This window comes from Podarcis pityusensis (assembly GCF_964106645.2).
Source record: "Podarcis pityusensis genome assembly, chromosome: 5".
NCBI classification, from domain to species: domain Eukaryota; kingdom Metazoa; phylum Chordata; class Lepidosauria; order Squamata; family Lacertidae; genus Podarcis; species Podarcis pityusensis.
In genome coordinates this window covers 28,795,121-28,810,446 of record NC_138032.1, presented here as the reverse complement: position 1 = coordinate 28,810,446, position 15,326 = coordinate 28,795,121, and the positions used below count along the sequence as shown (strand labels likewise).

General features: G+C 40.6%; 1 protein-coding gene across 1 annotated transcript in view; it reads right to left on the bottom strand.

Annotated features, from left to right (window-relative positions):
- Positions 1-8,690, bottom strand: part of COL4A4 (collagen type IV alpha 4 chain) — a 66,499-nt gene extending 57,809 nt beyond the window's left edge. The window contains exons 1-3 of the mRNA XM_081007030.1: positions 8,518-8,690; positions 7,821-7,860; positions 4,382-4,459 (exon numbers count right to left, since the gene is read on the bottom strand). Coding sequence (XP_080863156.1) covers positions 4,382-4,459; positions 7,821-7,860; positions 8,518-8,561 — 162 coding nt within the window. The 5' untranslated portion in view covers positions 8,562-8,690. The remainder of the gene's footprint in view (positions 1-4,381; positions 4,460-7,820; positions 7,861-8,517) is intronic.
- Between the last annotated feature and the right edge of the window lie 6,636 nt (positions 8,691-15,326).

The following is a 15,326-nucleotide window of genomic DNA, read 5'->3' as shown; positions in this document are numbered from 1 at the left end:
TGGTAAAAGCAGAGCTAGCAGTGGGTTGGAAAGATGCAGGTCTAGAGCAGAGGGTGTGGCTAAGCAGGAAGAGATTGATTATTAGCAGAATCACAATCCTAGAAAATCAGAGTGGTTGCCAACAAGTCTTTCAGTACCCCGGACAGTGCCAAGGAAGCAGGCAACTTGTTGTGAGCCCTTTGACACTCCCTGGCTCTGACTGCACCTCGTAGGCTCCTTGCTGAGAAATGCAGGGCCTCAGAGGCATGACAAGAACATGGCTACTTTGAAATGGTAATGTTCATGGATGCTTCTGAATTTTCCCCTGCATGTTTCCTTGCATATTTCTTCCGCACAGGTTCTAGATTCCTTAGCTTTTCCATTTCCATGTGCACAGCTCTCTGTTAAAGCCTTGCCAAAGAGGCTTGTAGTTATCCTTATGCATTCTATTTAAGCTTCCAGTAATAAAGATACCCAAGTATTTCAATTTTGTAAGACAGTTTGATTTTTTTTATAGGGTACCTAGTTCTTTTTTGATTTTAGGGGGAACGTTAAAGCACATAGTTTCAGATTTCTGAAAATTTACACAGTCCTCAGAATTTGCCAAAATATGTCCATTCCTTTTGCAAAGCTCTTACTGTTGCAAAGAGGTTCTTGTGGTAACCATTATATCATCTGCATAAACATTCAGAGTATATGTTTTATCTCTGAAGAGTATACCAGCAACTTCTGGGTCAGATCTTAGCCCTAGAGCCTCTAGCTATCAAACAAAGATAATGAGAAAAAGGGAGAGGGGACACCCCTGATTTGTTCCCCTGTATATTTTAAAAGGAGTACCATCTAAGCCATTGACTAACTATACTTTGGGATATAGAATATATTAGTTGAATCGTGGAAGGAAGTTAGGGCCAGATTTTATATTGTTTGAAGACTAGCACCAGAAAATTCCATTCCAAGTAGTCAAAGACCTTTCAAATATCTAGAGCCATATTGAAAGCAGCGACTTTGATTGTTTGGAAAGAGTGATAAGGTTTAATACCTTTATTATGTGGTCTGCTATGTTATGCTGAGGGACAGAGCCAAATTTTGCCAAAATATGTCCATTCCTTTTGCAAAGCTCTTACTGTTGCAAAGAGGTTCTTGTGGTAACCATTATATCATCTGCATAAACATTCAGAGTATATGTTTTATCTCTGAAGAGTATACCAGCAACTTCTGGGTCAGATCTTAGCCCTAGAGCCTCTAGCTATCAAACAAAGATAATGAGAAAAAGGGAGAGGGGACACCCCTGATTTGTTCCCCTGTATATTTTAAAAGGAGTACCATCTAAGCCATTGACTAACTATACTTTGGGATATAGAATATATTAGTTGAATCGTGGAAGGAAGTTAGGGCCAGATTTTATATTGTTTGAAGACTAGCACCAGAAAATTCCATTCCAAGTAGTCAAAGACCTTTCAAATATCTAGAGCCATATTGAAAGCAGCGACTTTGATTGTTTGGAAAGAGTGATAAGGTTTAATACCTTTATTATGTGGTCTGCTATGTTATGCTGAGGGACAGAGCCAAATTGATCGGGGGTAGTAAGTTTATTCAATTAGCTAAGATCAATGCAAATATCTTATAATACTGATTAGTCAATGAAATTGGGCTCTACTTGTAATGGATCCATAAATGGCTTGGGTATTGTGACAATTTTGGATTCCAGCCAGGTCCTTGAAAAGGTATCCCCTTTTCAGATATCATGGAAAAATCTGGACATATAGGAGATCAAAATATCTTTGTAATGTTTATAGCAGAGAGCGTTGAAGCCATTTGGACGACAGAATTTCTTAGGGTAGAGATCTTTTTGTACTGTATCTATTTCCTGGGGAGTAATTTGTTCTTCTAGAAGTTTAATTTCCTCATCTGTGAGAGAATGTGAATGAAGTTTCCCACACATTCTGTTCATTTGTGACCTCATTCCCCTTACCAGTGAGATGATGATGATGATGATGATGATGGTGATTATTTATACCCCACCCATCTACAGGGCTGCCTTCAGATGTCTTCTAAAAGTTATGTGGTTCTTTATCTCCTTGACATCTGAAGGGAGGGTGCTTGCTTATTTTCCTATGTATGATGGCATCAAGATTGATGATGATGATGATAGCCTGTTGAATCAGGCCAATGTGTCCATCCAGTCAGGTATTCTGTTTTCCAGAGTGGCCAATCATATGCCTGCAAGAAGTCTACCAGCAGGTTATGTAGACAATAGCCCTCCCCAACTGTTGTCCCCTAGCAACTGAATATCAGTATACTGCCTCTAAATATGGCTCCTTATCAATGGGTAACAACAATCAATGGGCCTTTCCTCTTGGATTTTTCTAAATCTCATTAGGTGCCATATTTTATCTTTCTGGAGAACAGTCTTTTGAATGATGCACCACATGCAGAAGACAATTTCCTCTTTCCAGTTTCTGAACAGTGAATAGTATCAACTCCATTCATAATAAATATAACCTTTTCTCTATTTTTCTTATTAGAAGAATGAAGTAGGGAGATTTGATTTGGCTAACAAGGTCTGATGCTTTGGTTTGTTAACTTTATGGTTTGTTCAAACCAGTTTCCAGGGCGAAACAGCAAACTGTGACTTGTTACACAGTTTCTTCCCCTTGTGTGTGGAGAAAGGGAAGGACGGAATTTGAGAACCTTAGACTCACATGGATCACGCACATAATGAGAAACCATTACATATTTATTGGGCCACAATGTGCAATGACAGATCCCTGAAAAATTTGGACTGAAATATTCTGTTTAGGTAGATTTTTTGCCCACAATTTACTTTCAGAACTCAGAAACGAATGACAACCTTATGGGGATAAAATGTTGGTCATTCATTTTCGCTACAGAAGAAATGAACATCAGAGAAGCCATACTTACAACTGGCTCTGCTCTGAGCATGTGACACAATCTCTTAGGAAACGCCAAATTGGGTCATGCCGTGAATGCAACCTTGTTTCTATGATCTGCTTAATTCTATCAAGGAAGCTTAAAGTAGTGAATGGGATCTAACTTCAGAGGTCAGAGCAGAACATCTTGTGGTGTTTATTATTAACAACAATATTCTTATTAATTGAGATCAATTTTAATAAGGTAATCTGCTTATACTCTTTGGCTTCTGCATTTAAGGAAACAAATTGCATGTTTGGAGAAGGGAAAGCAAGAACAAGCTTTACGGAAAAGTTTGCTAAAGATTGGTGACCATCTTTGTAAGAAAAAGGAAATCACAGAACTGTAGAATTGGAAGGGCTGGCTCAAAACAAGAATAGGTTACAGTTTATTCTGAAATATCTGAAACATTACGGTTATGCTGGTTCAAACATCACAATAAACAATAACAATGGCCAATTGGGAAAGAGAGGGTATAATTCATGTGACTAGGACAGGAAGTAGGTGGAAGGGTGCTCCCAATCTCCTCCCTAAATTTTGGTAATCTGGCCCTGTGTCATTTGAGCTTGAATTGCAATTTTTTCAAATAAAACAAAATAGTATTTGGAATATAATGGGACTTAAGCTGCCCTAACTATATACAAGATAATGGCCAAGAGTCTCCATAATCTTTCCTGTGCTATTACAACAAGATATTTTGGATTCCCTCATAAAACAGAGAGAATAGGTAATCCAAACTGGCTTTTGTTCAAAGACAACTGCAGTTATGCACGTTGGTGATTTTATGCATTCTCCTAACAGCAAGTGGAAGCCAAGTTTCAAAGTACTGTTTACTCATGTGCTTCCATTTTATTTGATCTTGGTTTAACATTTTAATGGCTGCATTTTTCAGCAATTAAAATTCCAGCTCATTCAACTGTGGTCAAATGGCATTTTCTATTTCTCATTGCCATATGGTTGATTCTCCCCCAAATAAACAGAGGGCACAGGGTAAAGGACTGTGTGTAAAGTTCATTGACTAATGTGTTAAACTCTGTTCTTACATATAATATTCAGTGGGAATAAGTCTATTATCATTATGCAGAGAAATTTAAAGCTAAATAGTTTGAAGTGAAATTGAAATGTTGGCTATATATTATTTTCGAAACACAGATTTCCCCCCCTCCCCAGCCTATCTGTAGTATCTTCCTTAATATCAAAACATGTTAGGTGAATTGCAAATGTATATCAGGCTGAAAAAAATCATCAAGGTTCGCAAATGGATATGAAGCTAAAAATATTTACATCTCTTTGAAATTTCAAAGGTATACTTTTAGACCAACTGCTTTTACTATTGCTTCAAAACAGTAGTTCTGTGGTCCCCCCCCTTTCTTTTAAAGTGTTATTGTATTTTTTAAACTTGTAAACTACTTTAGAATACATGTTAATGGAGGAAAGAGGGGTAAACAAATAAAGTGAATTTAACACTTACTCTTGAGCCTTTCTCGGGAAAACATTGACAAGCTGTGCAATCCTGTCCACCACAACGACTAATATATGCATACTGACCCTATAAAGAAATGGAAGTTAGTCTTCTCATGTTTAACAATTTATTATTTTCAAACCTGTTGGCCCCAATCTAGCTAAATGTGCAGCATAATCCGATACAAAATTACTTGGAATTAGTCCCATTTGTGTGCAATTGGGTTATAATCTCAGGTAAGTAGAGATAGGATTGTTGCCATTTGGCTCAATAGGAGCAAACCATATATAACCTTATCTGGGTTGGGATGGTTATATTTTATTTAACATTTCGATATAATTTGGGAGAAATAAGGCATATCGGGGGCAGGGGGAACCAGTTTCAAACAAATAATATTAAAATATTCCATTTGACAAAACAAGGTTTAATGTCAGTCAATGGATTTCCAAAGGCATCTGTAACCTGTTCAAATAGTAAATGAATCACATATACCAAATTGGCCTGAATATAAGACGCACCTGCAAATAAGATGCACCTTTAAAATTCAAGGCTTATTTGTGGGTGCGGCCCAGCTCCAGGCACTACTGTCCCGAATGGAGGGCAAAGGGGCGCCCGGCGCCCAGATCTAAGCACACTGTGCACCCACCTCCTGACACTACCTCCCCAAGCCGGCAGTGCTCGGTTCCGAATATGAGCCACACTTAAACTTTTCACAGTTGGAATTTGGAAAAAAAAGTGTGGCTTATTTTGGGGCCAATACGGTATGAGAACAACTGGATGTCCACCAAGTTGGTGTGATTCATCTGGCATCAACATGAAACTGAGCCTTTCATGCTATTGGTCCACTCCTCGGGAGTGCTCTTCCAATGGAAATTCAACAGGCACCCACCTCTATATTGTCCTTCAAACATTTGCTGAAAGCTTTTCTTTACTGCCAGTCTTATGCAGACAATTAGGAAAAGCCATTAATAGCCAGCTGGTGGTCTGTTTAAATTTTGAGTGAATTTTATTGTAGTATAATTGTTATAAACTGCTTTGATAATTTCAAAGGAATTGCAGTATAGAAAGATTTTTGTAAATAAATAAGGTCAGTTTAACAGAAAGGGGTTCCATACCCCTGTTATACCTGGAACACTATGCCACAGGGATAACTGAGTGTTGAAAAGTAGATGATATACTGTGTTTTAACTTTAATTTAATTTATGTTGACAGTAGCAAGGGACCTCCTGACTACACAGAGATTCGGCCAAGTCCACTGGTACCTGGACTGGATTGAACTATGCAGGTTGTATCTATGTGTGTTGCCCTGGTCATGGTAGACTAAGGCTTCCACAAGTGGAAGGGCAATGGAGGCGCTTTCTGCAAATTCCCTCATTCTCCTGCAGTTCCCAATGTTATATTTCATGCTACTCCAAAGGATTCTCCAACCACCTATCAGAGATTTGTGGGAAGGAGGACACAGAAGGCAATCAGTGAAAGTCACCTTCCCTTTCTGTCATGGAAAACTCTGCTGGATCAAAGAGGCTTCCCAGAGTGGAAAGAGACAACTGGATGCAGCCCTGATATGACACTAGTCACATACCTTTTTTGCGAGTTTTTTTCTCTCCCTAATAAAACATACTATAGGTTTAAAATTCCATTTTTCAAGGAGAACGCAGAGTTCTCTGGTAAAATGAACTAACTCACTTTTTTCCTTATCTAAAATATTTCCAAAACATTTTGTGTTCTTGACCTTCAGCATGCACAAAAATCTGCATTCTCTGGTCATTCACCCTCCCAGCCTGTTTTATATCTTGAGACAGAATTAACATAGGAATGTGGAAATGTATTTCCTTTGTCTCCCTTGTTAAAATCATGCTTTTTAAAAATTGGTTTTTTTCCTCCCAAAAACCAAAACTATTTCTTTATCATTCTAGGCAAAGTATTTATTTTTTCAGTATTCTGCCTTGCACTGAAGATTAAAATGCTGGAATAGTCAAAACATAGATTAACAACTATTCATGATAGTTTCTCATAAAATAACTGACAATTCTCAATGAAAACTACCACTCTGTGGCTTTCAAGCTGCATTCCATGGAACCATCTGGTTAGTTCTAAGTTCACCATGGGTTCCTCTGTAAGAAGGTCTATAATGGCAAGCAATCTTCCATTACTAAGAACCAAAACAGATGTGACACCATTCATGCAATTAGCAACTGGGAAAATGGCTTTCTAAAGGTAAAATGCAGGGGTGGGGAACCCAATCTGGACCAATCAATATCTGCCTGAATGAACAAAGTATGTGCCCTAGAAAAGGCATAAGCAAACTCGGCCCTCCAGACGTTTTGGGACTACGACTCCCATGATCCCTAGCTAGCAGGAGCAGTGGTCAGGGATGACGGGAATTGTAGTCCCAAAACATCTGGAGGGCCGAGTTTGCCTATGCCTGCCCTAGAAGGTATTCCAAGATCTCCTGAGATGTGCTGTGGTTCCATGTCAGATGTGAAGGTTTTCCTCAGCCATCAGACTGTGAAATAGCCAATGTACTGACAGTCTTCAGTTTTTAAATTAACTGAGAATCTTTAAACATCTGAAACTATAAAGTAATGCATGCTCCCAATCAGCAGGTGTTTTCTATAATGCATACTGTTAAAAGAAATACTATGGGCACAGAATACAGATATGCATAAATTAAAACAGTCTGACACAAGAGTAGTCTCTTAACTGATTCTTAAGTATGCATTTTTTAATTTTGCAATTATAGCTTTAAAGCAAAATCCTATTAATGTCTACTTATTAATCCTATTAATGTCTACTTAGAAATAAATCTAGCTGAGCTTACCAGTAAGTGTGTATAGAATTGCAGGCACATCAAATCCATCCATGCCTACAATAACTGATGTTTTTTTATATGATTATTCTATTGTTGGTGTCCTGAAATGAATCTAAGTATTTAATACTTTTTGTTTGTTTGTTTTGACTAGTCCAACATTCATATATATATATATATATATATATATATATATATATATATATATATGCTGTAAAACCTTAAAAATGTGCCCCTCCAAGTGAATTCCAAAGATATCCCCTTTAAAAGCTCCTTCCAAAGTTTCCCACTTGTCTGAAACAAAAAACGGCTGATTAAAGTCATGCAGCTGAGCAGGAGCAACCAGCTCAAACTTCCTCACACACCAGATTGAAACAGTAGACTGAAACAAACAAAGACTTGATTGCCTATTAGTTCCTCTCAGGTGAAGTGAAGTGATGTAGCTATGGCTGGCAGGAAAGCTTACTCTATGGTTTTAATGCCTTTATGCATGCTGGTTATACGAGGCTGGTTACCCCATAGTATAAACCTCCCAAATACGAAAAGAAGCATTTGGGAAGGGAGATCTCTGTAGAAACATATTCTGTTAACAGATGGAAACAGTAAGAGAAGCAGGAAACTTTGATTCAAATAACTTACCCCTTTAACTGGTTGGAGTGAAAGAACAAATATCAGCCAACTGGTGGATAAGAAAACCGAGGTTAATTTATTCAACCCCAATTGACTAAAATACCAAGGAATCTAAAAAGCAGAGAGAAAAACTAAGCACTTTTAAAACTCTTTAGCATCCCCAGGGTAAAAATTTGGCAGCTATTCCATGATGTTCACTGTCTCCTGTATAATTTCATAAATACCATAATTTGATTTGGATAACATTCATGCACAGAGCTGGCCCAAGAGAGTTGGAATGGGGGGAGGGAATGCCACCTCCCTGCTGCCTCCTCAAGGGTGGGGCAAATTAACTCCATTGTGAACAACTTCCTCTACCTGAGCTGCATGTGCAAAATCAAAAGCTTACAGTGAAACCTTGTCTTTCCTTATCTTTTGCTCTATCCCCCAAGTAGGAATACTGTATGCTCCTATCATTCTATAGCATTTATTTACTGCTTCTGCCCCCTTTTGTTCTCTATTCGAAACACTGTATGCTTGGATCCAGAGAACCACAAGCAAAGTTCTGGGGGACTTTCCTGCCTTGTACTTACCACTGGAGTACTTACAACAATCTTCTCATCAGTACTCTCTACTATTTTCCTCTGCCCTAAACGACTGTTACCTCATCTTCAAATCTAAACAGAAATGTTTCAGGGAATTGATAAAGATGGCATATAATGCTTACCACGCAGCTGTGAAAATAAATGCAATCCGTTTTAAAGAACACATAGTGGATGCAGTTCATATCAGGACATTTGAGTTCAAGTCATCACAATTTAATTTTCAGCAATCAGGACTGTGTCTCGCTGCTCCTACTGGCCTGAAAACCGTGTTCCACATTCTTCTGCTCTTCTTGATCTGATGATAAGAGGGGGAAATTGGCTTTTAATAGGTAAAAATTTAATGTTATAATATATTAAGATTAAAGATTAGGATTAAAAAGGAGGGAAAGAAATTGCTGGACTAACAAACTGAATTGGAATACAAAAGAGGGAGGTATGAGGAGGTCCGGGAAACAAGTAAACGTAAAAGAAGTGATGAAAAGACGGAATTGTTTTTAACTGTTTTTTCTTTTTTCCTTTTGTATTTTGTATTGTGTATTTTTCTTTTTATTGTTAAATTTGTTAAATTTCTCTTTTTTATTAATGTGAAACTTTAATAAATATCATTTTTTTAAAAAAATGATCTGATGATAAGAGAAGTATACAGATGACTCAGCTTCACATGCCACATTTTTAAAATTATGTTTCAGGTGAGGTATGTTGGAAAATATCAACAAATCCTCCCAGATACAAAGTCCAATGTAAATGATCAATTGCGCTCTCTATTATCATGGCTCAAATGCTCACTTGTTTTCCTTGTAGGTTTCCTGTGTATGAAGTCGAGCTGTTCTAGGTATTTTGATCCCACTATCTGGCTAATATAAATTTGTCTTTCAAGGACCAACAAACACAAATAGATAAGAATGATTTGCTTGATGTTTGCAAAACATTTGTCCATGAAACAAATCTCATGAGGGTTAAAGGGATGCATTTTTGTAAGCAATTATGAAGGGTTTGATACAAAGGGAGGAATTAAACACAGTTTTGCGGCAATGGTTCCATCAGCACAAGCATTTCAGCTTACTTGATTGAATGATCTCATCTCCTTCCCCCCACATGCTGTTTTGGAGGTCCTCTCAATCCTCTGCAACAGCTGGAGAGATTAGGGGGAGCCCTGCTGTGCTAGCGGAAGTCCTTGCTTCTGCTAGTAGGATACATTAGTTAAATCTGGCCCAGTAGGTCATCATCTTTATAGGGATGACCATTGTTCAGTAGCAGAGTGCATGTTTTGCGTGCAGAAAGTACCAGGTTCAATCCTTGGCATCTCTAGCTAAAAAAGAAAAGGATCGTGGGATGCTTGCTGGGTGGTGTGCTGCTGCCAGCCAGAGTAGGAAATACTAGCCTAGACAGGACAAAAAAAAATCTGGCATAAGGCAGCTTCCTAATTTTTCCAAAATGACCTGTGTCTAAAACCTTCTCTAATTATGCTTTGTGCATGCTTAGTGGGATTCTTAACATACTTTCTTTTAAACCGCAGTCTCCACTGTCATGTGACAAACTGGTTTCGAAACTAACCTCAGTTCCAAAAGAGGCTTATCAAGCCGTACAGCAAATGCTCCTGCTTGAAAACCTAAAGCTGAAAGCCCCTTTGGCACGTGGAAACTAGCCAGTATTTCTTCTGTGGAACTTGCCAATATTTATCAGAATCCAAGCATGTTTCTGGAACTGAGTTGTGGATCAAGCTAAGGCCACATGTCTGGTTTGATATAGGGGTTAAGAGCCCGAGCTTCAAATTAAAAAGTTCTCTGTTTGAATCTCCCCTCAGCCATGAGCTAGAGTTCAAAGCAAAGAGATATAATAAATATAAGACTTTATTTTACACATCTATTTCCCCGCTTTTAACAATAGAGGAATGGTAGGTGGCAAGGGGGAGTTAATATTTTACCCCAAGCTATGATTCCATTAAACCCTCTCCTCGAGAAGATGCTGTTAGCTTCAAGAGAGGTAAAGGACCCCTGGATGGTTAAGTCCAGTCAAAGGCAACTATGAGGTTGCGTCACTCATCTCGCTTTCAGGCCAAGGGAACCAGCATTTGTCCACAGACAGCTTTCCTGTTCATGTGGCCAGCAGGACTAAACTGCTTCTGGTGCAACAGAACACCATGATGGAAACCAGAGTGCACAGAAATGCCATTTACCTTTCTGCTGCAACGATACCTATTTATTTACTTGCACTGGCGTGCTTTCGAAATGCTAGGTTGGCAGGAGCAGGGACAGAGCAACGGGAACTCACCCCGTTGTGGGGATTTGAACCGCTGACCTTCTGATTGGCAAGCCCAAGAGGCTCAGTGGTTGAGACCACAGTGCCACAGCTCCACTGGTACCTCACAGCGGATTTGGAGGTTTCTTTTTCATTGGGAATTGCAATGTAGGGGAAAGGTTAAAGTAGGGTTACCAGACATCCCTGTTTCCCAGGGACAGTACCCGGATTTGCGAATAAGTCCCCAGACAAATTTCATCCCTGGATTTCATCTAATGTCCCCGGGAAAAACAGTCTCAGCAGCCTGGAGCAGCTGGCTCTGGCTGGCTTCAGGAGCTGCTCAGAAGTCCCCATATGATGGTGGCGCAGGGGCTCTAAGATGCAGCTTCCGAGCTGCCTTCACCTTCCCTGACCCCAACAACTAAGCTGTGAAGGGAGGCTTCATGCTGCCTATCACAGCTTGCATGCAAGCAGGAGGGGGCAGGAATCTCTGTTAGGCAACGGGAAGCCTCCTTTCCCAGCTGAGGGATCCCCACCCCTTCCTGCTTACACGCAAGTAGGAATGGGATTGGGGCTGCTCCGATGGGAAGGGAGGCATCGTGCTGCCCGAGCCTCCCCGCTGCCACCGCTCTCGGCCCTCCTTCTCCGCCTTCCATGCCTGATCCACCGCGCACCGCTTCCCCACCACCACCGAAGAACCAACAACTCAGGGGTTTCCCAGGCTCATGGAAAAAGAAGACAGAAGCCTCAGAGGAAGGGGAAACGTGGCGGTTGAGGTCAAGGCGGTGGCCGCCCCTCTGCCGCCACCACCATCACTGCAGCATCAACGTCCTGAACATAGTATTTATTTAATTATTTTATTTTATTTAAAGTGTCCCTGGATTAATTGAAAAAAATCTGGTAACCTTAGGTTAAAGCCCTATTCCCATGTGCTATATTCCTGACCCTCCTCTGTGGACCCCAAGGCTTCTATTGCTAAAATAAAAGAGACAAGTTAGATGCATTCTGTCACAGATTTAATATATCTGTTTGGGTGGGCCCTCCCTGGGTAGTTTTTGGTACTCATTTTATTCCCAAAGCCTTCCTCACAAATAAGTATAGGCAGTGGAGGTTTAGGACCAGAATTTTCCTTCTTCTAGATGGGCTACCTTTCCTGGTTTGATGAGCATCATCTGCCCCTTGTTTCTCTCTATAGCATGTGCTGTAGCTGCCTTTCCACTATTGGTCTTGTCTGTTCCATCTGCCGGAGGATGAGTTATGATATTATGAGACAGGCCTCTCCACACAGTGTATAATCTTATATATCTATTTATTATGCTCCCCACCCCAAAATCATGTCCCAGTGAGTCTACACAGAAGGAAGAGGAGGGCGGCTGCAACTTACTCTTTCACATATTCACAGCAGTCTAATTCTTCCAAAAAGAAAATAGTGGCAGATGGGCATTGTTACTCACAACATCTGTCTGGATTGCACTAGAAACATAGTCGTGGAGGTGAACACATCTTTCAGGAAGGATTTCTTTAATGTTACTTACTTGCATCATCTCTTTACTACCAGTTAGCAAAAGGTTCTCCTGATGGTTCACAATTTTTACTCACTGAAATCAACAGACTTGACTTAATCATGTTCATTCATTTCAATGGCTCTGCTCTGAGTAAAACATAGTGGAATACTACCATAAACCATAAAATATAAAAAACCTAAAGAACCTAAACATCAAAAAACAGCTAAAACAGAATAAAAGTAGATGAAATTTAGAAAAAAAGAAAAGAATAATACCAACAATAACCTAAAATGTTATTGTGTTTGTGAAAAATAAAAAGTAAGGAATAATACATGGGTAGGCAAACTAAGGCCCGGGGGCCGGATCCGGCCCAATCGCCTTCTAAATCCGGCCTGCGGATGGTCCGGGAATCAGCATGCTTTTACATGAGTAGAAATGTGTGCTTTTATTTAAAATGCATCGCTGGGTTATTTGTGGGGCCTGCCTGGTGTTTTTACATGAGTAGAATGTGTGCTTTTATTTAAAATGCATCTCTGGGTTATTTGTGGAGCATAGGAATACATTCATCCCCCCGCAAAATAAAGTCCGCCCCCCCAAGGTCTGAGGGACAGTGGACTGGCCCCCTGCTGAAAAAGTTTGCTGACCCCTGGAATAATATATTTACAAATTCTTCACTCAGTGCAGCAAATACCACAACTGGTGTCAGGAGAGCAAGTTGAGAAGACCCTCTGAATATTGTATTAGACCCTAGGCAAGTATAGATGTATGGGAGGAGACAAGCCCTCAGGCAACCTGGCTTCAAGCTTCTTTAAGGCTTTACCAGCACTTTGAACTGAGCCTGGAGATAAACTGGGAGCCAGTGCAGATGACAAAATATTGATGTAATAAGGTGGGGCCAGCCAATTCGAGATGCTGCCCTATTTTGGACCATCTGGCAGTTTCCAGACCATTTTCGAGAGGAACTCTACTTATAAGACATTGCCATGCTCACTTTCTTCAGAAATCCCAAGGAGAGACTTAACCACTGTGAACTGTGGGCTACCCCAGCTTTCCCCTAGATACACAATCATGGTGTGTGGATGCACTTAGCAAACCAATACAAATATATCCACTGGTGCTGAAAGTATGCTACCATTGCTGTCCGTGGTTATTGATACTTCTTTTGAAATGTGTTTTAAGCCTATTAGATTTAAGTGGGATAACATGTCCATAGGACTCTGGCATTGTCAATATAAGCATGAAAAACACAGGCAAGTATAGCTTAATATTAAATAGAACAGAGGAGGAGGGGACTACTGGAAGTATGTCATTCTTAAATGGAAGCATCGTTCCCAATTTGTACTCAAGGCTGGTTTTCAGGAAGTAACACCTTCTTTCCCTGGATCAGTTAATGCAAAAAGCCTTACAGACAAGACAGCAGGATCATCTTACTGCACCTGCTGCAACAGCTCAGTCTGTTGTGAGCAGGGAAATGACAGGGTAACTCAATGGCCGTGTTAGTCAAGGCCAAATCTTTCTGCTATTGTGGTCAAAGGCAGTAATCGATTGGCGCTGAAGGCCAAGGAACAGCCACTGCTATAAGCCCCATGGTAAATTCCAGTGAAAAGTTAATGTTCATAAGGGACTATTCACGTGAGCCTGTGCAAGTTAACAGGTTACATGGCACGCTGAAGAGAAGAGCTGTACATTTTTTAAGAATGTACATAAAACTCACTGATATAATGCACCCCGTTATATGATACAATGGTGTACAAAGGGATGGTTATGCACACAAATTCACATTGTTTCTTTTCCAGGGAAAAGGACCAGTAGCAGTTCTGTATAAGGATTCAGACTAAAAATATAGACGCACAATGGACGCTATTCCCTAGCAGCTGTCATGTCTGCAAAGCCAAATGCCAAGCTATATGTTATGTTAAATGCACTGTGCTGATAGCAGCTCTGGGGAGAGAGGATGTTTTCCTTGGGACTGCAATGCAGGAGTTAAGGGTAATTCCCCACATGCCATGGGCCTAATCTTGATCAGAAGTCCCTACCCACCCACCCCTTTAGCACCTGCTTAAAACTAACATTCAGTGTGATCACACTGCACACTGTATATACTTCGGTCCCCAAGTGACCAGATAGACTGCACATCCCACCCCACCAATAACTGACTTGGTATTTCAATTCCTAGACATGATCATGCCAATGTACATATTCCAACTCAGTAAAATTAGGAATGTAGCATGCAAAGGTAAAGTTAAAGGGACCCCTGACCATTAGGTCCAGTCGTGGCCAACTCTGGGGTTGTGGCGCTCATCTCGCTTTATTGGCCGAGGGAGCCGGCGTACAGCTTCCGGGTCATGTGGCCAGCATGACTAAGCCACTTCTGGCGAACCAGAGCAGTGCATGGAAACGCCGTTTACCTTCCTGCCGGAGCGGTACCTATTTATCTACTTGCACTTTAATGTGCTTTCGAACTGCTAGGTTGGCAGGAGCAGGGACCGAGCAACGGGAGCTCACCCCGTCGTGGGGGTTCGAACCACTGTCCTTCTGATCGGCAAGTCCTAGGCTCTGTGGTTTAACCCAAAGCGCCACCCGTGTCACTTTTAATGTAGCATGTACTTATACATAAATTGCTTCAAAGTGAGGCTATTGGTTTAACTTCTCTATTCAACATACTTTGCTTACTTGTAAAGTATCTCCCTTGAAGACTGAGATATCAGAAGAAAAGCTGACATAAATTTATTCAGGACACACTTCTGTGCCTCACACACAAGCATCGTCCACAGCCATTTTCAAAAAGATTAGTAAAGACTGCAATATTTGCATGCGGAATCATAAGCGCTGGAAGGGACCCTGAGGATCATCTAGTCCAACCCCCTTCTCAAAGCAAGAGTATGCAGGGATCAATCCCCACAGATGATGCAGCCCAGAACACCAGCCCTTCAAGTTACCCATTTGGTTCATGGGGTGAAAATGGGGTTGATGGAACAGACTGCTCATGCTCCAAGGCCAACTTTCTAGTGATGGTGCACAAAGGAAAGGAACAGATGCTATAATGGGTGTGGTAACGCTTTCACTACAGTTTTGGACTGTGCTATGTGCGTGGATTGCTGCTGCTAGACAGGAATTGCTAATGGGAGGTTCCAGGTTTAACCACTGGCATTTTCATAGATGCTGGAAGGGATCCTGAGGATCATCTA